Below are 25,123 nucleotides of genomic sequence, written 5' to 3'. Positions count from 1 at the left end.
GGGTTAAAATTATTAATGAGAGAATGTTATTTCTTGAATTGATTTAGGCTTGAATAGAACACATAATTATTTAGAGTTTTATGACCCATTTATGTAATTTTCCCTATGAATAATTTGATATCGCGAAAATTCATAGTTTTAGAAAACATCTAGGGTTGTTTGACAATGTGATATGAAGTGAGAATTGCAATTCACTATTCAGTCCAGCTCCAATCTATTTCAAGATGTTCAATTTCTTACCATTTATATTCATTATCTTCTATTAAATATGTTTACCAAACAAATTGACCAACAAATGATTTAAAGAGGACATCCATTGTTTCATTGTTCCAACGAGACATAGCTAACCTTTCAACGATAACCAAGCGAAAAAACGTATTCTAACCACAGGACAATCAATAAATAATATCGTGAGATTTAATCTGAAATAAGAACTCAATAGAAGCTACTTTCACGGATTGCGATAACACACCAAAGTAATAATACATTTTATTTTTGTGAGAATAATCATTTTACGAGATATAAATAATTTTAAAAGTAATAATATGAAGAATAAATTTTATTTACATAAAATAAATTATTAGTATATATATACATAAGGCTATTTTTATAAAATACAAAATTTATGGTCAATTTTTTTTGAGATTCTGAAATCATAGTTTTAAAGAATTTAAGATTTCGTCAAATAATATGAAATTATGAAATAAAATCAACATAAAATTTTATATATAAACGTTAACTTCATATCGCATGTCTAAACCTACCGTTAATCTGATGATCGTGTACGCATCCAGCGTCAGATTTTTGGGTTGACTTGAAGTTGCAGCAACTAATATTTGCCGTTCACGGAATACAAAGATAACGACATTCCTTACTTGTTTCTCGCTACGTTATTGAACCGTTTTTTTCGCCTTATAATAAATCGCTGCGCCTGACGGAAACCGAGGTATAAACAATGGACCCGACGGACGCCGGAGCTCCTCTTCTATCCGACCGGGTTCAAATCAGCGGCAATGTAGTTCCGATGACTCTGACAACTGGAGGAAAACTCCGATGGCTTGACCGGTGTTTGTCAATTGCGAAAGATGTCCTCGGTTTTACCGTCGAAGGTTGTCGGATCAAAATCAATGCCGTCATTGAGAGTGGACCTGGAATTTGCTGCCCCGGTAATGTAGGAGCTTCGATGAGGAAGAATTTCACTTTTGAGCCATTGTCTGAGGATTCTCTTCGGCTTTGGAATCAACGACTCCAATCAGTCATCGATTCGCTCGGTAACTATTTCATTTTGTTTTCGAGGAATGCTGTACTACTATATATGCAAAGATTCTGAACTGTTGAATATGGATTTCACCACCATTTCCTTTTAATAGGAAACATGATGATATTAATTCATGTTTTTTAATTACACCGATTTTTTTATAATGTGTGAATAGTGATTTGATGGAACTATGATGCAAGTCAAACATCTTTTCTACAAGATTTGGGGTACTTAAAAGTCTGGTATGGCAGTCTTCACCGGGGGATAGTAATGTCTAGCGCACAGCCTGAAGCTGTGTTTTTGGGAACAGATAAAATGGAATGAAAAGCATATAGTACTTTATTTATGTTGGAATGTATGACCAGATACTTGCTTCTTGTTTTATTTGTTTTTTGTAATAATTTTTCTTTTGCTTTCCTAAATCATACCATTTTGCGTGTCTGTTAGGTGGTGCGCGTTTATTTGAGGTAATTTTTTGTTAGACTTCCTGATAATATCAAGTTGTAATAATAGCAAGATTTTTTTGGTTTGTTCTTCTTAGGATGTTGTTGTCATCTTCTCTTTCGCAATACGTAGTCATTGTCTTTTTGTTCTGTGATACATTTATCTTGAGAGGGAAGTACACGATACAGATTAAAAGGCACATGTGGCTTTATGTGAGGAAAAAAAAGGATTTTCTGGTAAATGTGAATACAATAATTTAGCATCAGAAATTCAACAAGTTAATCAGTTAGAAAGTTCTTTCTTCTAAAGTAAAGAATTTTGATCTCATTTTGTGTCAAATCTTGATCCGATGTGTGATAGAACATGAATATGACATGTCTTACAAGCATATATTGTGTAACAGAGAAGAAATGTTAAAGCAAATGAGTGCTTCTTGCTTTTTTTTGTCCTTAAGCCTAATTTTTCTTGAGATAAGCTGCTTTGACTTGGAAGTAAGAAGCACTTTTGATATATGGTATGCTTTGCTTCATTTCTTGCTTAAAATGATGTTGTGCTTTTAACCACATGGGATACTTGACATCATGGAATTTTAGGTCGTCCTAAGAGACTTCTTGTACTTCTGAATCCATATGGAGGAAGCCGATCTGCACCCAAAGTATTTAGTGACGATGTAAAGCCCCTGCTAGAGGATGCAAATATTCACTATACACTGCAAGGTTTGCAATATTAAATATCTTATTCATGTGTAACAGTTGGTTTTTCAGTGATTCTTTTTGTGTCATTAATCTTGCCTTTTAATCTTCCCCTCTCAGAAACTAAATATCGGTTACATGCAAAGGAAGTTGCTCATTCGTTGGATCTTTTGCGATATGATGGAGTTCTTTGTGTCAGTGGTGATGGAATTTTGGTTGAGGTAAGTTGGCATGTCTATTCTTGTTTTTGATATCTTCTGTATGACCTATTGTTGTTTGCCTTTCACTTGAACAATTACGCTATAACAACTACTTTTTGTCATATATTTGATCATGGAATACCTAACTTAATTGTTGACTGGCATGTTATGCTTTCCTGATGAAAAACTCAAGATATTTCAGTTTATATATTGTTCTGATTTAAAGATATCAAAGATGAACCTACAGTGGGATAACTGCTATATAAAACTTATTCCTTCACCAGCGGTTTTTCCTGACTTTTACCCAGCTTCACTTCAAACATGAAACTGCTGAAAGGAGTTGCTGAATGCGAAGGAATAAATTTGTAGTATCATGGTTAAATGAAAAACAATTGAAAGATAAACTGATTGTGTTTATTCCAAAACTTTAGAGGGCTTATATGTAGGTATCTTATTCTCGTGCTTCAACTTCTGAAATGCATACAAAAAGAGAAGCACAGAGGCTTATCCCCCCCTCCCCCCCCCCCCCCCCCCACAAGGAAAAAAACAGAGTAAGTATATTGCACTGATGTAGTTGAGAACTTGACATTTCTTAGAGGTCAGTCCTGGAACAACTTCAAAGTTGCTCCAGTGATATTGATGGTAGCCACAACATGGGTACAAAATCTCTGTTCTTCACTAATCCTGTATTCTAGAAGGTCTGTTCCCTGAGGGATCTATCTTTAAGATTTTTGGCTTATTATTTATTGTCGTAAATGGATGATAATCAGAGGGTCCGACTCCTCTTGCGCACTTGTGATAAAAGTTTCCTGATCAATAAGAGAAATGGATGATAACCAACCAGTGATCCTCTTACTTTCATGTTTTTACAATTTTTAGTAGGTAGTGAATGGACTGCTTGAAAGGGAGGATTGGAGTACTGCAATAAAGATGCCTCTTGGAGTAATACCCGCAGGTATATTTTCTTCTCTTGCTGGTGCTTGCCTTTAGTAAACACTAAGCGGGTCTGTATATTTTGCTTAGCTTTTATTGTGGAGCTTGATATACATTATTTTGGTTTTGTCACATTAAGCTTTTAATCACATTGTTATACCTATATAGTATGTTAAACCACCAGATAAGCACTTCCATCTAATTTCTAAAAGGTGGTCAAGGGAACGAGGTGGTGAAACACATGTAACTTGACACAACTTTCAGAAATTAGACTGAAATGCTGATCTGGTTTCTTATATACATTATACATAGTTTGATCTGTAACTTCTTATACAGTATAATGTACATATTTTGGTTTGTAACTTCTTACAAACATTTTTGCACATGGAAGCTATTATTTACTTTCTTCTACTGTTCTATAATTGCATTTTTGTGTATGCTAATGCAGGAACTTCAAATGGGATGGCCAAGTCTCTTCTAGATTCTGTTGGTGAATCTTGTACTGCATTTAATGCAACTCTTGCTATAATCAGAGGTAAATATCCTTTTAACAAAAATGTGTATTCCTGAACTGGAGTTTTAATTGAATTACTATTCTTGTTGAATGAAAGAAGACTTTTATATCTATGCATGTTTGGTCTATGGCAGGCCACAAGAGATCACTAGATGTAGCTACAGTTTTACAGGGGCAGAAAAAATATTTCAGTGTGCTGATGCTTGCCTGGGGTATGTATATCTGACATTGTCTCTGGTGGTTTTGATACCTTTTTTGTTTCATTTAATGCAATGTGATGCACTTATTGTTGCAAATTGAAATATCATACTAAACTATCTGACAGGATTCGTTGTTTTTCAGGTCTTATAGCTGATATAGATATAGAGTCTGAGAAGTATAGGTGGATGGGTAGTGCTCGAATGGATTTTTATGTATGTTCTAAATCTATTTCCTCTAATATATATTTTTCTTAGATTTCAGTATCAGAACTTACACCCTTTGTGTAGTTTGTTATGAATATACAAATATGTTACCTGTTTCAAAAAAACGCTGTACCTCCATATTTCCTCACTGGATTTATTTACAAATTTTCTGCTTGCTGTAGAACTTCATTCCTTGATCTCTCTCTCTCTCTCTCCCTCCTCTCTTTTTGCACCTTGCTCCTTCTCGTTTTTTGGAAGGTTTGGTCTCATTACAATATTCGAGATTCACTGACCCAGAAATTTGCCAGTATTTTGTGTACCTGAACCGTTCTTCATGGACAATAGTTCCACCCCCCTTCCATCCTATCTTTTTCCAGGAGAAAAAAAAAATGAAAGAAAGAAAAAGACAAAGTTGAATGTCTCTTCAGTTGATTGCATGATTCATGGTTCTAAGATACAGAGGGAATCTAATATATGGCTATTGAAGCATCATGGCTTGCTTTTTAATTGCTAGTCTTTTGTTATTGGTCCAGGCAATACAGCGGATATTTTGTCTTAGAAAGTATCATGGCTGTATCAAATTTGTGGCTGCACCAGGGTTTGAAAATTTTGGAGAACCAAATGAACTTGGAGGTGAAATTGATGAGCTTAACTCGAATTTGGTTATGCAAGATGGCTATTGTGGTCCCACTTTTGACATGAAGGGTTTCAACCGCAAGATTGAGGGGCCTTTTGTCTCAATCTGGCTTCATAATGTACCTTGGGGAGGTGAAGATGTTCTGGCAGCACCTGATGCCAAGGTTGGTTTGAGTTTCTTTGGACACAATGTGAAGGTTGCCTCATTAAATTTGATCTAACTTCTCTTGGTGCTACTTTCAAAGTATACCAGATCGAATGGCTTCTGTAATTTGTAGTTTGAATTTGGAGCAGATCTCTCTTTTTGTTGTGACCATATACAACGTTTAGGGCTTATTTCTAAGTACTTGAAGACAGGAGTTAACTTTAAAATGCTGATTTTTAACCGTGTGTGTCTGCTTCTTCCATGCCACCAACGTTTCCTGTTTCTGAATTTCTGATCCTAAAGTTACTTGCTTTTACTATTTTTCTGCTTGATTAGCAATGTGATACTTACAAAAAATAATCACTGAACAGTGCAGCATAGCTTTTCAGTTCTATTTTTTTCCCAGGGAGAAAGTAATGATATCCTTGGTCAGGAATAGATTGAATAATAATTGTGAAGGTGTACTTTACTTTGTCTAGATCTTGAATTTATAAACAGAAAATGGAAGGTAAATAAGATTAGAAAATGCTTTTTCTTGCTAAGAAAGAGAGTTGATCTTTAAAAGCCGTGGAAAGGATTGGTTGTATGTATTTTCTTCTTAGACTGTTATCTTTTGATTTCCTTATTTCTTTACCTGGGTAAGCTAGCCAAAAAAGATATCCCTCTCTTCTCAGAAAATTACAGTTTTTACTTTTTAGTAGCTAGTTTTCAAGCTGATCCTACTTTTCAAAACTTCCCACAGACTGTCTGTACTTCTATAAAAGCTTACAAACTTGGAGCCTAGCCTAGCAGATTTAGATTTTCTAGAGAAACAAGTAAGGAAATCATGTGCAAAATCTGGTACAAACATTTTACTCTAGAATATGGATAAAGAACTTGAATTTATCACAAGGGAAATAGAAACGCTAACTATCCTTTCTGGATCTTGGTCAATGACCTGTGCAAAAAAGCCACTAATTTTGGAGCTTTAAAAATGTATAAACTGATGCAAAAGCTTCCGAATGTGCATATGCTACATGTTAAAGCTTTCCTGCTTCCACTGAATTCTTGGGGTATCTTAACTCTATTAGGCTGTTTCTTAGTATAAGTAAGCAAAGGAGTTCATCAGTCAGTTGCTTGCTACATTTTGGATATAATTACAAAGAGAAATGTTGACTTAATAGCCAAAGGCAAGTTTCTTTCTGTATGCTAAAAGTAGGCTCCTTATTTCCTAAGACACAGGCCAAAATACGGGGTAGACTTCTCTGCTTAAATGATTTTATATTCTAAAGGTGAAGATCCTCTTCTTAGACTAAGACTCTTGCTGGTTATAACTTGATTTATGTAGTTTTCTTCTTTTAGTCTCTCCTAAACATAAACACATTTATGTGTAGGATCTTCTGTAATAAATGGTTTCATTATAGTGTTATTGCCGAAGGAACATGTCTCAAACCTTACAATTTTATCTTTTTTTAACTTGAAGTCCAATCCCTTACTATAAAAGGCCAACACTTGCAGATCCATGTACTGATCTGTTACTTTCCATTTGTTCTCTCTTTAGAAGCTCTAAGCTGTGGATGCTTCAACTGCAACTGTCCTGGGTTTGTCATATTTTGAAATCTCACTTCTTCTGCGATTCATATACAGTTTTCAGATGGTTACTTGGACTTGATTGTGATGAAGGATTGCCCAAAAATGTCCTTGGCAACACTGATGAGCGAGATGAACAAAGGTGGTCATGTTAGATCACCGCATGTCTTGTACTTGAAGGTAGATTTATTGTCCTAGCTTTCTAAATCAGCTCCGTTATGCAAGTTCTTGTCTCATTTTTTTATATAAAAGAAAATATCTGAAACAATTCTTGAAATGCATTTTGCTGTTGCTTATTATAATAAGACCTAAATTTTCCTTTTCATTGTTTTAAAAGTTTCTAAATCCAATGTTGTTTGTTTTGTCTCCCTGCTTGTTAGTAGTACAATCAAATTCTAGTGTGTTTCCTTGACCAAATAGGTTTTGGTTCTGTAGCAGATGAATCACACATTGGCACCCCTTTGTCTGAACAATCAGCAATACGATACCCCAATACCCTAACCTTAACCCCATGCATATTTCACATTGATGTGTTAAAATTTGAAAGAAGTCAACCTTTGAAACGCAAAGACTAGTTGCATGAATTCGTTAGGATTTAACCTCAATGCTTCTCATTGATCTAAAACAACCACAGGTAAAGGCTTTCGCTTTAGAGCCTGGTCCACGAGCAGACGACCCAAACAAGGAAGGGATTATTGATGTAGACGGTGAGGTTCTTGCTAGAGGTAAAGGAACTTACAAGTGTGATCAGAAAACGTTGATGAACTACGACAAACTCCATATCAAAGTAGATCAAGGGTTGGCTACTGTATTTTCTCCTATCAACTAACTTTTATGTGGTTCAGTGTATTCATACGGAGAGAAACTAATTCTGACTGGTGGATTCTGTATAGAAAGATGTCAGTAAAATGAAGGATTTATTATAAGAATATATACCAACATTCTTCATAGTTATTGCTTCTGAACTTTGTTCTGATGGCTTTTGGTCGTTAACCTTTGAGAAGAAATAGTTAAATGATCTGTTGTTTGCTCGTTTTTATTGATCTTTCGTCTTTAGATTTTTTGGTCATGAATATAAAAGTTTTGGTTAGAGGGAGTATCTTTGTCAATTTATACAAGGGAAAAAATGATTCATTATGGTATATATAACGTAACGTTGTTGACATGAAGAGATGTTTGTAGCTTAATAGTCACTTAGTAGTGTATTTAAAATTATAAGACAATGGAAAGAAAAAACAAATGGTAGGAAGAACAAAAAAACATCAAAATTAAAATTCCAAAAAAGAATCATGTTCCTTGTTATGCTTGCATATGGACCATCTATAAAATATAACACTTTTTGCACATTAGCTAAAGAATAATCACGAATTATGATTAAATGGCAACGAACAAGTACTTTTTTATTTAACGACAATATTATAGGGCCACTGACATTATTTCTTCCTATAATTTTCTATTTCCATTAATTCCATGTAGCAATCATTCTCCCATGAACTACTTAGTACGGTAACATAATTAATAGTGTTATTTGTTATCATCAACAAACACAATTAAAAGTATCTTTTTCCCTGTTTAGCATTTAGGGGGCATTAAAATAACTCGAATGTATACATAGATATTGTACGTAGCAGGGCATCCTTAAAATAAGAAACGGAATTAATTAAGACGCATGAAACCTAATCTAAATATCACGATCATAAAAAATGAAAATTTACTCGAGAAGAGAGGCTATATATAGAGAGAGACAAAAATTGCAAAGAACAAAAAGGAGAAGGGAAAAGAAGAGAAAAAGTTTTGATTTTACGGATTTTAGAAAAAAAATGGATGAGATATATAAAGAAAAGAATAAGATTCTTGAAGCTCTCAGCTAAACAGGTATAGAGTCGATTGATGAAAAATTATATTATTTATATATAATTAAAATTATTAAATATATATATAAAAATATTGAATCTCCTTGCTTCTTATTAGTCATCTATTGAATCTACTAATTCTCAAAAGTAATAAATCTCAGGTACTTATTATTCATATTAAAATCATGAAATTAGTCCCTGGTGACGCACATAAAGTTTTATCAATTATGTTGACTTATTATCATTTATTTGTAATTTAATATAGTGAGGACGTACGTAGAAATATGTTAGTTTTAAGATTTTATAACTTTTATATTTAATTAATTAATGTCCATAGTACATATATATACACACATTTTGATTTCACCCCTAGCTAAAAATTACTTTCGACGATGGTCGTCCCAAGAATTGATTAGTAAACTTGATAGCTTAAAGAGTGGTAGTAATTAAATTGGGATCATATGCCAATGAAGAATAGAGATATATTTAAAATTTAACTTTATATCCAAAACGTTTTTAGATAAATTTTACTTTCATGATAATTTGTATTTGCATTTGCATGTTATTTTCGTTATGTCAAAATCTTAAATTTTTCAAAAAATAATTATACTTTAGAGTTATAGAATTAATATTACTAGAGGTGAATATAATTTTTTTGGCAAAATGCAATCATATGAAATTCATAACTTTTAACATGACGAACGTAATTTTTCAGCAACGAGTTTACTCAAATTCATAACTTTCGACATGTAATATAATATATATATAAAAACCTACTAACATATTGAACATAAATATAAGATTCAATATAAATAAAAACTCGATAATTATAAATAGAGCTAACTAATCATCAACAAAAATAGGATGAAAAATAACTATATTTTTTAAATTGGAATAAGCCATACTAGCAACCAATAAATATTTATTGAACATAAATATAAGGTCTAATATAAATAAATAAAAACTCGATAATCATATATATATATATATATATATATATGTGTGTGTGATATCTAAAAGGATTATTTTTTATTTTATATAAATAGAAAATGGAAGAAGTTTTAACTTCGTTCCAAATAAAATTTGGAAAACATACCAATTGATAAGTTATAGGAATATGATTATTTTAGAAAAAAACAATATTTACAAAATACTTAATTGAAAAAGCTGCTATATTGAGAATATACCCAGAAAAATAATAATATAAAAAATTGGTCATACATGGTTCATATACTATTTGTGCATATTATTTAGTAAAAAACACACAAAATTTCATTTTTCGAAAATCATTGAAGCTATAAGGCTTTATTAGGTAATTATTCAATTATATTACAAGAGTAGTTAATAATATTATATTAGTGCATATAAATTAACTCTAATATTCGCCCAAACACAACATAAATTTCCAAAATACCCTTTCATTTATCTTTCGTTATGTCGTATATTTTATAGAATTATCTTTAAAATTTATTTAACCAAATATCTTGAATCAATTTAAAAATTCTATCTTTAGTTTATTTCAAGTTTTGACCAGATACAAAACTTTATTATTTTTACCATAAATAAATATCTTCAAAAATTTACTTGACCAAAATATCTTGAATTAATTTTATCTTTAATTTATTCCAAGTTTAAATCAGGCATATTTTTTATCAAATATATATACCTTTAAATATTTATTTGACCAAATATTGTAAAAGTATATTTTTTTTTTCTAATTTTGACCAGATACAAAAAAATTATACAAAATACATATTTAGGCATAATTTTAAAAGCTCAAATCTTCGAATATTTATTTGATCAGATATTTTTAAAATGATTTTTTTTCTAATTTTTACCAGATACAAAAAAATTATACAAAATATATATTTAGACATAATTTTAAAAACTCAAATCTTCAAATATTTATTTAACCAGATATTTTAAAAGTCAATCTTTAATTTTTTTTTTCTAATTTTGACCCGATATAAAAAAACACAAAATACATATTCATATATAATTTTAAAACTCAAATTTTCAAATATTCATTTGACCAAATATTTTTTAAAAGTCAATCTTTAAATTTTTTTCTAATTTTTACCAAATAATTCTTTTTATTACAAAATATGTATTTAGACATAATTTTAAAAACTCAAATCTTCAAATATTTATTTCACCATATATTTTAAAAGTCCATCTTTAATTTTTTTTCTTATTTTGACCAAATACAAAATAAATTTATACAAAAGATCTATTTAGACATAATTTTAAAAATTCAAAATTTCAAATATTTAGTTAATTAGATATTTAATAAGTCAATCTTTAAAGTTTTTTCTAATTTTGAACAAAATAAAAAAATATATATATTCAAACATTATTTTAAAAACTCAAATTTTTAATTTTCAAATTTCAAACTAAAAGGGTAATAATCCTCTAGTCAAGTCAACATGGACTCAGGTGAAAAGTGTGTCTATTATTGTAAATTCACATCTCTCTTTAAGATAACGTGGAATTTTCTTCCAATGAGTTAAAAAAAAAACACACACACAGTGAACTGTGTGTATATATATATAACACAATACACACGTCAATGTTTCTCTTTCACCTCACTCTCTCTCTCTAAAATCTTTCAGTCTCTGCAAATTAAACCCTCTTTTGCTCTCTCTAATGGCTAAAATTTATCAATCACTCCGTCACTTCATTTTCTCTCTCTAGAATTTGTTCATCTCTCTAGGGTTTCAGTTTTCACTTTCCTTTCTTTCGCTATCTCTAACGAGAATTTTCCCTGTTGAACCAAAAAAACTTTTCCTTTTCGTTCCTTTTTTTTTTGTTTGGTTTTATTCACACCGTTTGTAAGTGTTTTTTTTTTTTTTGTGTGTGAGTTTGGTGAACTCCGATATGTCGTCGTCCGCCGCGGCTTCAGGGAATGTTTGCTTCAACAGCAACTGCAAGGAATTTGTTGAAAAGACAAGGAAAGGTTGGCGTCGTCGTACCGGCGAGTTCGCTGAGCTATGTGATCGTTGCGGGTAATTTTTTTTTTTTTTTGGCTCTATTCAAGTTTTGAATTTTGATTTTTTGTTTTGTTTGATGGTTTCTGAAAGGCATATCATTAATGAATTTGTGAATGGAGATGAATGGTTATAGAGACTTCATGTAACTGACTGGAATTGATACCTGATTAGTTGTTTGTGAATGTGAAGGATAAAAAGTTTATATCTTTGGTTTTTAAGTATAATTTTTTGACCAATTTTTCCTCGTGGTTATCGAGAATGTTGAGTGAGTCTGTGTGAAGTATTTTATCGTAACACTTAGTTTAGCTAATGTTACTTGTACAGCTCTGCTTTAGGTTTACGAATGTTGACGAAAGAATGTAACATTCTACTTCTGCGTGGTTAATTGACCTAGGATATGTGTCACAAGATCAGGATTTTTTCCTTTTATTGCATATAAACAGTTTAGATGGAATGTATCTACTAAAAAGGTGATATTTTTACATAGAATACACCCATTTTTTTTTTTTGAGCAAGCACATAGTATACACCCATTTTTACATAGAATACACCCATTGTAAGTTGATTGATGCAATTTACACTCCAGCAATCTATTTTTGACCAATTTTTTAAACAAGTTTGTGAATTATTGAGTAGTTGAATGAATATGCTTAAATGGAGATAAATGGCCATTGAGAGTTCATATAATTGATCCCAACTAGTTTGGAATTGAGGCTGAGTAGTATTTGACTATTTCTTACAGTATATGTGAAGAGTAAGAAAATATAACTTTGGTTTTATTAATTACAAAGATTTAATTTTCTTGGGGTTTCTATTTGGATCCTTCTACCCTTTTTTCCATGGTTATCGAGAATGTAGAGTGAGTCTGTAAGTTATGCTTTAAGTATTTTGTCGTAACATTTAATATAGCTAATGTCACTTGGACTGCAGGTCTATGGTATCTTTATTATGTTTCATGTTATACAATTATGAGGATGCTGATGTATGAATATGACATTCTGCTTCTGTTTTGGTTGATGAAGATCATTGACATTTTCATGTTTTTTTTCCTGGCAAAATAAGAACAAGAATTTTTGAAAATATGTGTGAGGATATATTGGAGTAAGTAGCAAACCAGGGATACAGAGGCATTGAAAATTTTAAATTTAAGGGATAGAACACATGTATCTAGATAATATTTTCAATGTCTTCTTTATCTTTTCGGAAATAGATTGACCCAAAATTTGGCGGTTACTAGAGCAATAGCAAGTTTCTTGGATAGTTTGACCTATGTTGCTCGAGTTTGGGTATGGATACAAGAGTCTAAGATACAGACAATAAGTGTAAATTATGACAAATATAAGTATTTTGACAATTTATTGAAGTTATTAACTAGTATAATCCAATTATATTATAAAACGTGATATTTCATTCAACAACTTGTTCTAGTACTTAAAAAATGAAGTCAAACCCATAACCAAACCAAATACCCGATCAATCTGTACTTTTGGTCATGGGTGTCATCAAAGCACCCTTGTTTGGCGAACCAAATTCACTGTGGATCCCACCCACACCCAAATCGTGTTGGATCGATATGAATGGGACAAGGATTTTGAAAGGTTTGAGCAACATAAGTTATGGCCAAAGGAACAAAACATCATAAAAATCAACAAGACTTGCATGTAATCACCAAACAACTCATGCACAGAAGGAATATTTTAGAATTTGTCCAGATTCATTTAACTTAGAGGAGTTGAGAATACTTAATAAGTTCTCTAGGAAATCATATTATTATATATTTAGTAGTACTCGACCTAGCTGTTGAGTGTTGAAGAAAACACAACTGTTGAGAACCTGGCTGAATATCCTAACTGATTATTTTATGATGGAATTAGATCTTTTGATCAACAAAATCTATTATACATTACCTTATGCAAACGATAGTTCATTGAATATCTCAATATTTGATAGCTTTGATTGGAGCTGATGTTTATTAATGTTTCATGCAGTTCTGCTTATGACGATGGCAAATTTTGTGACGCTTTTCACCTCAACTCTTCTGGATGGAGATCTTGTGAGTCTTGCGGAAAGGTGAGGAGCACATTTTCTTTTTCCTTGTTGCTGATGTGAAGTTCCTATGTTGTTGGGACTTTTTTAACCTTTATATTAGACATGTACATGCTACACTTTGTAGTTCATGCTTCTCCTGCTACAATAATTTCTCTGAGTCTTGATAGGATTTGTTTTCTTCATGCAGCAAATCCATTGTGGATGCATTGTCTCTTTCCATACATTCGTTCTGTTGGATGCTGGAGGTATTGAGTGCATAGCCTGCGCTAGGAAAAGCTTTATTTTGGTAAGAAAAGATCTTTTCTTCCTTTGATCTAGTGGATGTGATGTTAGTTTTTTCTTTTTTGGAATAATAATTATGTTAAACTTTACCAAGATGTAGCAACTTATGGAGGTAAGGTACAACAAACCCCTAGTTCGTCCCATTCAGTGAAACGATCTTGGACCGTCTTGGCTGCTCTGTGCTTAGATTTATAACTCGGCCAAATCAATCTAAAGGAAGTGCTATATATCTTCCTACAATAGCAAGCACAAATCGTAAAAAGAAAAACTATGACCCTGCTCACCTTCATCTGGTCTTATCTGAAAACTTTTGATAAAAAAGAAATTTTCATAGATCATATCTTAACTCAAAACCGAAGTTAGGATTTCTACCAACCTACTATAAAATTTAAACCACATTCGTGAAGCTGCATTTACAACTTGAACCTTGACTTAAACCAAGGCTAGTATTTTTAATTTGTTAGGGTAAGTCCATTTGAAATCCCTATCTTATAGCACACCAATCCATCTTCAACTAGAGCAAAACTTGACCCATCTATGTTCTTGATTACTGTTTAACTGTTGACTGTTATGTCAATGGTAAATTTGCATAAATGATCAGTTTGTATAATGAACCCCATCTACTGTAATCTTCCAACATTCTTCTTGTACAGCCCAGTCAAGGCTGTGCTAAAGGACCATTGATCCAGCATTAAGAAAAGCTTCTCCCATGCGATGGCTATCTTTCTTATGCATTCTTCTGTTTTTGGATTTAATTCCATAGCTTTACAGCCAAATCAACAGTTGGATCTGCTGTTCTGTACAGAGATTGAACTTCCAGCCAAACAAGTTTTGAGAGACTTCAATCTAATTTTGATTGCATGTTTGACAACCTTTTGAAGAATGTGATGCAATTTAAAAATCACTTATCCAGACATAGGAAGTAAGCCTATGATACTGTCAAAACCATCAGAATTTTCAGTTTTTACATTTTTATATTTATCTGAGTAAACCTCAAAAAAATATTTAGCAGATAAATCTTTTCACAATTATGATAGTATCATTGGTTTAATTTTTGTGTCTGCTTAAGAGTTTTTTAACTGCATCACATTTTATCATTGAATAAATAGTTTTTTGAATTTTGACTTCATATTCATATTTTGATCAGACACCAAATCCTGCCTGGCCACCACCTTCACTTTTCCTTCCTCTGCAGCCTGAAAGAATTAAAGACGTCAACAATTGGAATCCTATAGCTGGTTCTGGTCCTGTTCCATGGCGTCAAGCACCAAGTTTATTTAATGGTTCCACCAATCAAAATGAGTTGCAGCACAAGGCACCCTTTCCTGAAGCCACAGTTAGCATCGACAGGCTTAGTCTTGGTGAGAGACCATTTGCCTTGTTGTCTGACAACAACAGGAAGGACTCTTGTGAAAAATTGATGAATGGGAAGCTGAAGATTGGTGTACCAGGAACACCTGAAGATGGATATGCTGGTACTGATATTTACTTGCCACATATAAAGAATTTTTCTACTGTAAATATTCTTGATTTAATCATATCTTAGATGTTCTACTACAGTTGATGCTGTTCTTAATATGGTGTAAACATTGTCTTACAGGTTCCAATCGTGATGAGGCACATAAATCTTGTTTAAGTGCTCCATGGCAATCATCTTATGCAAACAGTGAACTTTCTGCACCCAGCTTTTGTTTGACAGTAGGTTCTGCTAGCAAAAATGAACCAACTGTTCACAGTAAGGTCTCTGTTAGTGTGCCACAAAAAACTACACTTTCTATTCCTTTGCCTTTGGGGAAGCAGCTTGGTGGTCATGCTACAGTGGATTCTGCTGGAGAGACGCAAGTGAAGAGTTCGAAGATTCGTGGAGATGGGAGAGGAAAAAATCAATTACTGCCTCGTTACTGGCCTCGCATAACGGATCAAGAGCTACGCCGTTTATCTGAAGAGTATCCTTTGTTTTTTAAGGACCTATTGAAATAATGTATATGTCAATAAATTCCTGTGGTTATATTATGCTTGGGTTTTACGAAGTAAAATTTGTTTGCATCTGGTGTGCTTCTTTGCTAGAATTACAAGGACATTTTCTATTTGCAATGTGGCTTGGGTGCAAGTCAGCTAATTGTTTACAACCTTGACAGTGTTTAAGTTCAAATTCTGTGATTACTCCTTTGTTTGAAAAGATGCTAAGTGCAAGTGATGCTGGCAGGATAGGACGGCTAGTATTGCCAAAGAAATGTGCTGAGGTGAGCTCCTTTGCTAATATACATTTTTCTTTTCAGGTCTCTAATGCCTTTAGGATAGAACAAATTCAATAAAAGATTTGGTTGTTTGAAACGGTAGAACATTAATTACTTCAGAGGGTTTGAACATTTAATAAATTCTTTTGTATTCAATAGGGGTTAAAAATTACAAGTGTTTTATCAAATGTTATAGGACCCATTTGGAAAATTATTGCTGAATTTGAAGCATTGAGTATTTGAAGTTGAAATGGAGAAAAAGGTTTATGGCAGTTTAAATTGTATTTTTGGACATGGATTCATTAGGTAAAAAGTAAGTTTTGGTAGCGAAAAACAATTATTTCACTTGAAATACACGGACCAGTTTTTCAACTTCAAATTCTTTATTTTAAATTTAATTTGAAATAATCAACAAATCTGTAAAACAAAAATTAATTTACAAATATTATTCAAATAATATATATGTCCAAATAATATATATGTCCAAATGCCTTAATGCTGCTTTCCTCTTGTAAGAAGGGTGTGATAGTGAATACATCTAGTTAACTTGTGTGTCTCTATAACCTAGAAAATGAAGTTGGAGGAAGGGGGAAAAGTAGGGGAAGGAAGAGTTGAAAAGCGAGCTACCTGCTTTTGCATTAGCTGAAGAGATTAGTTGGAGATAAAAATCGTGGGTGTTGTTGGCCAGCATAGCCCTTAATGCTGAGGAATACAAGTTACCGGTTTCAAAAAAATAAAAAATAATGATTGGAAAAGGAGGACCCGAGTACAACTTCTTTTCACGGGGTGGTCATGACAAATAGAAAAATATATCACATTGATTAAGTAGAGGTAAAAGGGGTAGTGAGTGAAGGGAGGAAGAGCTGAAGGAGAAACTTTTCAATGAGATTTTCTATGGTTTGCCTTAAGAGAGTAAAGAAGGATAGCGACACAATAGCTCTAAGCCTCTAACTTAAGCAATCTGGGGAGAAATCGATAAATTGGGTCTTTCATGATCCCAATGTGCTGGGATGGGCTTGCATTTAAAGATTTTTAACTAGGTACAGCCAAAGAAGTATCATGTGGCTGGGCCTTCAGAAGACGGAAGTTAAGACGCAGTCCATGTGATGTTACTCCACCTAGCACTTGTATGGAGAGAAATCAAAACACGAGAGCCTTTTATCTATAGAGGAAGATTTTATACACTTGAGGGATAACATTTTATTCTTTATTTTGAGGGATAACATCTTATTCTTTATTTCTTTTGGTGTACCATGAGGTCCCAGAAGGAATAGAAGCTAGGGTATTATTCGTAGAGAACCAATATCGTTTTGTAAGGTTTTCTACTTCTCAGTATACGTGTAAGCAGGTGATTTTCCTTATCGTTGCTTATAAAATCTTATTTCTTAATAAATTAAAATAAAATCTAGGAAGGGCTCCTGGGAACATGCCTTTGAAATAAGAAATACTTTTATCCACTTTGGGCTAGCGTTGGTATAAGATGTATTTGTAGTTTATAAATCTAATAAAGTTCATTATTGTTGGTGAGGGTACCTACCTTTTGATATTCTCTCGTAATACCAATTCTCTGTTGGAGTTCTGGTGTCTCCTTTCATAAACTGGTCAAGTTAACAATTCACTAATCAAATTTGTTGGAGGATTATCTCATAATTGGGTAATCTATGCTTATTTGCCCTCTTTTAATTGAAAGGTATTTCACATGTTTCTTTTATATTCTAATGAAGTTTTACTGTGATGAAGGCCTATTTTCCACCAATTTCTAATCCAGAAGGGTTGCCTCTCAAGATGCAAGATCTGAAAGGGAAGGAATGGATGTTCCAGTTTAGGTTTTGGCCTAATAATAACAGTCGTATGTATGTGTTGGAAGGGGTGACTCCATGCATACAGTCTATGCAATTGCAAGCAGGTGATACAGGTAATTTCATCTGTTCCCTAGCTAGTTCTTTTCCAGCTTATTTTCCTTAATGGATCTGGTGTGGAAGGTGATGGAAAATATTACCGTTAGAGAGAGATTTTTTCAATAGAGCATAGTGGCGTATTTGATATTTCGATTGTTTGGGTAGCTAATTATTGAACTACCTTTCATGTCTTGTAATATCAGTAAGACATCGTCGGCTTTTATTTTTTCTCTTAATTTTCTATAAGCTGACTAGATGCATTTCTTTTTTTGTCAGTAACATTCAGTAGGATAGAACCAGAAGGAAAGTTGGTCATGGGTTGCAGAAAGGCCTCAAATATTCTTACCGCAGATCAGGTTTGCCTGCCCATTTCTAAGTAGTTGCTTCCTTGCACCCAGTTTACTGCTTAATTTACAAGCTATGGGGTCATCTGGAAATATAAGTTAAGAACTATACGCTGAGAATAGTATATCTTGGCTTACAAGAAAAGCATGTCAAAATTGGTATAACAAAACAATAGGAATTGTTTCTGTAGTTTCTCTCTGATTTCAACACTTTTTTGCATCTCAATTAGTCATGGTGCTCATTAGGTATAAGTTCTCACGTCTTTTGTAAAAAGCTGTTGAATTCAGGCTTCCCTTTTTTCTTACTTGGTTTTCTATTAACAGGGAAGTGAAGCTTGCAGCAACGGTAATGGTGTTGCTACAAATGGGAATGCCAGTACTAAACATACCAAGTCCTCTGAAGAAGTTCTGGCAAATTCTACTAAAAAGGGCTCTTCATCAACCACTCTTGTTGCCGCAACAAGTGCCAGGGCTGAAATTAAAATGTCTGATGATTTGGTTAATGAATCGTTAGGAACTAATCGTCCTATTCGTTGTAAGAGGAAGGGTAGCACAATGGGTTCGAAAAGGAAACGCATGCGGATTGATAATGACAACTTGGTAGAGCTGAAGGTCACAGTGGTGCAAGCCCAAGGGTTGATGCGTCCACCTTCGAGTGGTGCTCCAACAGTAATTGTGATAGAAGGCTGTGAATTTGAAGAATACGAGGTATCATGCTCTTTAGCATTTTATTGTCTACCAATTCTTGCTGATATATAGTTTATTGTGAGAGCAGTTTTCTTTATTATTGCATTATTTATGGTGTACATTAGCGGACCCTTAATTTTTCAATTCAGAAGATGTGTAGCTGTAACTTTCCACCAGAAATGTAAATCACATCTCGTTAGAAGGTTCCATTATGGCACCAATTGGATGGGATCTCCAATGAGGACGCGCTTCTTACTAAGCAATGAGTTCCATTTTCAAATAAAGATGCCTTTTTTTCTTTAGTTGAGTTGTAATTAAGTTTTAATCTTCAAACTTGTTTTACCATCTAAATTTTCTTGAGAGATTATTGTTGGCAAATTCTTTTCTCAGTGGTTGTAAATATCTCAGCAACTCTTTTCTAGCCTATATCCGAAACATGGGAATTGTGTTCAATCTTCTTTCAGGACTTGTCAGTTAGTGTTGGTAGTCCTTGTAATATTTTTTACTGATATTACTCCGTTCTATTTATCCTCGCTTATTCCACTTTAGCAGGAAGATGCGCCAATTATTGGAAGGCCCACAATCCCTCATATGGATCAGTTGGGGTAAACTGTTATACTCTTGACTATTAACAGCTAGCTAGCTCTATATGGTATGTGTTAAATTATGCATTGAATATGAATTACTGATGCCTTATTTATTGAATCAGTGAAAAAATACAGTGGGTACAATGTGAGGACTGTTTCAAGTGGCGAAAAGTTCCTGACAATGTTGACCTTCCATCGAGATGGACTTGTTCAGACAACTCATGCGACCCCGAGAGGTATGATGGAAATTCTTTAACCTACCTAAGATGCAGTTAAAATGTCAATAGAATACATGAAGGAAAGCGCACATGCTTTTGTTAGTGTAAATGCTGAAGTGGATTGCATTAAGCAATCTGGACAAGCCAAAACCTCTAACTTCAATAATCAAGCTTGTCAGTGGAAGAAAAGGTTGTACTGGTGAATTACTCCTCATGAAATGTGCTTCATAGGTAGGAGTAAGGTCTGCAACATTCTACTCTCCCCAGTCCTACTTGTGGGATTACACCGGAGATGTGGTTGTTGTTGTTGAAATGTGCTTCTGATATTAGATATTGAAAATCATTTTAAAAATTGTCCTGCAGACACAAATTTATCCTTTTTCTTTCCAAAGTCTAACTGAACCTTGCTATTTGGAATTGGCAACCTGATGAGGTTTTCTATGGTTGGTTTCTCCCCTTTTCTTTTAGCAGTTTGTCCCTTTAATCAACTCTGTAGCATTCTTCTTCTCTCTCCAATTTTCTATTCTTTCAGAAAGTTAACTTTGAACCACCTTCATCACCTGTGCCTGCATTATATGAGTTTCCATCATTAGAAAAAAAAAAACTTCGTCAGTTTCCATTTTCTACGATTCTCGTTTTCTTTAAGTTACATCTGGCTGTCTTTTGCTTTAATAGAAATAAACTAACGTCTGTTCATTTCCATCCTGATAAAAAAAAAAGTTTGTCTCCAAAATAGTATTGACAATTCCTGAATGATCTTTATCATAGATAGAAATACACAAAGTTATCAATCTTTTTTTAAAAAAAAGTATTGACAATTCCTGAAATTCAGTCAAGTATTCAATTGCAGTTTGAGTATTTGGGTTATGATCTTTCTTCTTTTTAGGTCTGTGTGCTCAGCAGTTCAAGAATTAACAGCAGATCATCTGAGGGACCTACTACCTCATATTAATAAAGGTAAAAGTGCTTGCTCGTGTAGGTCATAAATTTCTACACTATTGAACCGGTGCTTATGTGTCTGCCTCATCTTGACAATGAATTGCAAGTCCTTCAGGTTTACTGAAGTTATATGATTCTTTTGCAGCTTCCAAGAAAAGGAAGGCTTCTAAACAGGAAATGGACTTGGTTGAAACTCTGGATGGGCTTGATGCCCTTGCTCATCTAGCTATCCTAGAAGAGGGAGAGACCCTTCCAGCATCACCACAGGCCACAACTAAGCATCCACGTCATAGACCTGGGTGTACATGCATTGTCTGCATCCAGCCCCCTAGTGGAAAAGGTCCTAAGCACAAGCAATCATGTGATTGTAACGTCTGTAAATCAGTAAAGCGTCGTTTCAAAACATTGATGATGAAGCGTGAAAAAAAGTTATCAGAGAAAGAAGCAGAAGCTACTTGTCAAAAGCTGCAGCCGCAATCAGCTGGGCAATTGCTTGATGCTGATGACATTCAAGAACCTATTGATGATGCAGTGCATTCAAGCCCTCAGCATGAAGAGCTGAACATTGAAGGTTCTGTTGATCCCAATTACCTTAATGAGAAGAAATCTTCTGTTGAGGATCCCAATTACCTTGATGAGAAGAAATCTTCAGTTGATGACACAAATTACCTTAGTGAGAAGATATCTTCTGTTGATGACCCCAGCTACCTTAATGAGAAGGAATCTTCTGTTGATGATCCCAACATCCTGAATGAGAAGAAATCTTCTGTTGATGATCCTAACTGCCTGAATGAGAAGAAATCTGCTGTTGATGATCCCAACTACGTGGATGAGAGGAAATCTTCTGTTGATGATCCCAATTGCCTTAAGGAGAAGAAATCTTCTGCTTCACCATTTAAAGGTGAATTTGACCTGAATGCTAAGCCAGATAGGGACGACGAGCTTTCACCAGGCTCTGATTCTGGTAGCATGATGCGCATGATCAAACGTGCTGCTGAGCAATATGTCAGGCACTGTGATAATGGAAGTTCCGTGGGTAACCAAAGAGATGGAGATGGTGCTGGGGAGACAAATCCGGGTAATTGTGTTATTGTTAGTGGTAGTCATCAAGCTGATGTAGATCATAATAGGCCTTTACCCATAAGCGCTGCTGCATCTTTGGCACCTAATGACCAGTAAGTTGCTCCCTACATGAGGCACCTAAATTAGCTGTGCTATATTAAAAACCAGAGGTACTCCGCAGTGTATGGAAATTTGTACATTTTGGCTTTGCTGGCGTCATGCATTGTACATAGATAGACGTAGCAAGTAGCAACTGATGTAATCTTTCTGCAATCCACAGGTTGCATTTTGCAATGGCCGCGAGGTGCCTTACATATTTATTATATAAATGGCTGGAAAGGTTTTGGAGTTAAATCTTCGTGAGAAATATGATTGTTTCTTTTTTATGTTTTAGTATGTCTGAGACTCACAAGTTCTGGGAGAGTAATGGGGATTTGAATCTTGAAATTGTGCTTGAAGAGCAACCCCTTGTGACAGAAAGAAGAGTATTGTCAATTGTGTATATGGTTGTAAGCTTGTTGGACCTCATTTGGGATTCAAAGCTTGTAGGACTTGATTAGAACTACAGAGATAAAAAAAGGTAGAAGTATTGTTCAAGCCTTACAAGAAACTAGAATTCGTATTATATAAGACTGTTTTCATCAATATAATACTTTTTTTAAAATAAAATTATTCAGTCAGTTACTATCACTTTGCAAAGGAAAAATAATAATGATGGCATAGTTGCATTTTCTATCCCTATAATACACAAGAAGCACAAAATTAGTAGGTAAACCAATTGAGCTTACAACTTGTGTGTCTAATCATGTGATTTTACCTCAAAATATAATTATGACAAGTGAGGATAAATACATCAAATTCTTTCTTTCTTATTAGAATTTTTTTTTTCTTTACATATATGTGTGTGATGTAACGTGACATTAACTTTATTATCCATATTCTTTTTATTTAGCTGTGCCGGAAAATTTGACTCTCCAAGATTTTAGAGACAATATGCAAGTTGGAAAATCCAGGGTTAATCCAAATCTACCGACAATTCTATTTTGTGAAAACTAAATCAAGTATGTTAGTTGTAACTTGTCATACATTTTGGTCCCCCTTTTCTTGATGATGCGATGTACGATGTCCGATATCTATATAGAAGTCTGTTTAAAAAATTGAATTCACTCTAAAAAATCTCAATTGAGGATAAAGTGCTCCCTAACAAAAGCAATTTTTTATCTGAAGAGACTTAAATCCAAGATCTGTTAGCGCTTTATTTTCATGTATCGTGGTATACAATTAGTTGTATAAATATATTTTTATGGTAAAAAAGTAAATGGGTAACTTTGATTACAAAAATACCCTACTTATTGTCATAAATTAAATTGTATACCATTATGGTCTTCGCATGTTAATTTATATCAATAATGAAATCACGAAGTTTAAAAATATCTTTTGTATATTATTTTTCTATTTCAGAAAAGAATGATTTTTTTTAATCTATTTAAAAAAGAAATGACTTTTTTTTTAAATAACATTTTAAATTCGACTTTCCATGTGACATGTTTAAGAGCACAAGATTAAAGGATAATTTTGTATATTTGAAATAACTTTAATTTAAGACCACAATATCAAATGTCTTATTTATATTTTAAACTCTGTATCAAATCAAACTAGGACATTATTTGTGAAACGAAAAGAGTAATAAATACACCTTTCATAACAACTGTAACTGCTATATTTTTCATTTAATAAACTATAACAAATAAAAGAACAATTCTCTGTATTTAAAGCTTTCCTATACTTCCTATACAATAAAAACTTTCCTATACTTGCTATTTACTATAAAAATCAAACAAAAAAACAAGTCACAAATTGATTTTCTTTTTTTCTAGTCAACCTTTTTTCTTGAAAGGAAAAAAAAATATTTTTTTAAAAATAAAATTAGTAAAACTAAGTAATTTAGACTCCACGGTTAATCATCTCCATGTACTGCTGCATAGACTGTTGCCTCTGTAATCTCATATCTTCATTAAACTTCTTAATAAACGCCTCCACTTTCCGATTCAAGTCGTCGGAGCTCAGCGACGGATCCTTCCGGATCTTCACTGCCGTCGGCGACGGTGAATACGACGGCGAGACGTAGTTTGTCCGGTCCTTGAAAGTCTCCGACTTAAGCACGCGCCTCTGGTGGTGGTGCTGCGGTGGAAAGGTGGTGGAATTTTCGTTTTCCTCCGGAGCGTCGTCGTCCACGGCCGCCACGTGCCGCCCGTGAATGTGAAAGGTGTCTGATTTCTTCATATGTCTCTGGCTTTTTCGACCGGGACACTTTCAGTGACTTCACCCCTGAAATTGTAAAATATCTAGTTTTAAAACTTATACCGATTGAAATAAGATGAAAAATGCGTGATGGATGCCTCCGTTTCGAACTGAATTTTAAATGTGCAAACATAAATTGAGACGAAGAAAGTAGTAACAATGTGTATACTTTTCACGTACCTTCCGGACTCATTTTCACAGCAGGTTTTCTGTTACCGAATCTGGAAGAAACCAGAGGTTTCTCCGTCGCCGGTATTAGAAGCAGCTCATTTTTAGATTCAATTTCCGGCAACGGAGAAACAACTGATTTCGGAATCACGATCGCTTCGCTTTCATCGGGATCATCGTGATCTTCATCTTCATGATTCATAACCACGACGGAGCCGTTCACCAGTACTGGCTTAACCTCAAACACCTGCGGTTCATCCACCACTACAGGCTTCACCTCAAACACCTTCACTTCACTTTGGACTGAATGAAGCTCCGATTGAGTAATCGCTATCAAATCTGACTGCGGAGGTGTTCTAGCGGTAATCAGCGGTTGTAATTGTTCGTCGGAGCTGGAGTACTCCTTATGGTTGGACGAGCGAGAAGTGGCGAAAATTATGAGGATTATAGCATTGATAACAAAGTAGAGATACGGAGGCTTAAGCCAAGCTATAAGTACACTCCAAATTGCTGGTAGCTCATGATAAATTAATGGAATCGACGCTTTCGCTACCATCGCTAAGGAAATTGCACCAATTGATATTAGCACAACCTTAATGGATAGAATTAAACTGTTCGCCATTTTCTCCGATAACCTTTGCTTTTTCCGGTGAGTGATGTACTGTAAAGGAAGAATCAGGTGAAGTGGATTGGTTATGGAAAAGTGCGTTGGG

The 25,123-nt window shown here is 33.8% G+C and overlaps 2 protein-coding genes and 1 pseudogene across 6 annotated transcripts; 2 read left to right on the top strand and 1 right to left on the bottom strand.

Moving 5' to 3' along the window:
- Positions 1–756: 756 nt before the first annotated feature.
- Positions 757–7,834, top strand: LOC101256244 (sphingosine kinase 2). Of its 2 annotated transcripts, none has more exons than XM_004232760.5 (10): positions 757–1,271; positions 2,296–2,418; positions 2,515–2,615; positions 3,477–3,549; positions 3,976–4,062; positions 4,176–4,253; positions 4,384–4,454; positions 4,979–5,245; positions 6,853–6,975; positions 7,430–7,834. In XM_004232760.5, the coding sequence occupies exons 1-10, from the start codon at positions 956–958 to the stop codon at positions 7,622–7,624; spliced, it is 1,434 nt and encodes a 477-aa protein (XP_004232808.1). In that variant the 5' UTR covers positions 757–955; the 3' UTR covers positions 7,625–7,834. The 2 variants fall into 2 exon arrangements, with proteins under 2 accessions (XP_004232808.1, XP_010316686.1); XM_010318384.4 differs by having other exon boundaries at positions 763–1,271; positions 3,474–3,549.
- A 3,385-nt stretch (positions 7,835–11,219) lies between these two features.
- On the top strand, positions 11,220–22,295 carry LOC101256546 (B3 domain-containing protein Os07g0563300). Of its 4 annotated transcripts, none has more exons than XM_004232761.5 (13): positions 11,220–11,653; positions 13,627–13,708; positions 13,875–13,973; positions 15,117–15,444; positions 15,570–15,915; positions 16,116–16,212; positions 17,947–18,121; positions 18,381–18,460; positions 18,773–19,156; positions 19,685–19,740; positions 19,845–19,958; positions 20,827–20,897; positions 21,025–22,295. In XM_004232761.5, the coding sequence occupies exons 1-13, from the start codon at positions 11,526–11,528 to the stop codon at positions 22,056–22,058; spliced, it is 2,994 nt and encodes a 997-aa protein (XP_004232809.1). In that variant the 5' UTR covers positions 11,220–11,525; the 3' UTR covers positions 22,059–22,295. The 4 variants fall into 4 exon arrangements, with proteins under 4 accessions (XP_004232809.1, XP_069149789.1, XP_010316688.1 ...); XM_069293688.1 differs by having other exon boundaries at positions 11,223–11,653; positions 15,165–15,444; positions 19,688–19,740; XM_010318386.4 differs by having other exon boundaries at positions 11,224–11,653; positions 15,165–15,444.
- A 1,343-nt stretch (positions 22,296–23,638) lies between these two features.
- On the bottom strand, positions 23,639–25,123 carry LOC101267966 (uncharacterized; annotated as a pseudogene).

Source organism: Solanum lycopersicum, chromosome 2 (assembly GCF_036512215.1).
Source record: "Solanum lycopersicum chromosome 2, SLM_r2.1".
In the NCBI taxonomy this organism is placed as follows: domain Eukaryota; kingdom Viridiplantae; phylum Streptophyta; class Magnoliopsida; order Solanales; family Solanaceae; genus Solanum; species Solanum lycopersicum.
The sequence above is the reverse complement of the archived record's forward strand: the minus strand, read 5'-3'. Positions and strand labels throughout refer to the sequence as shown.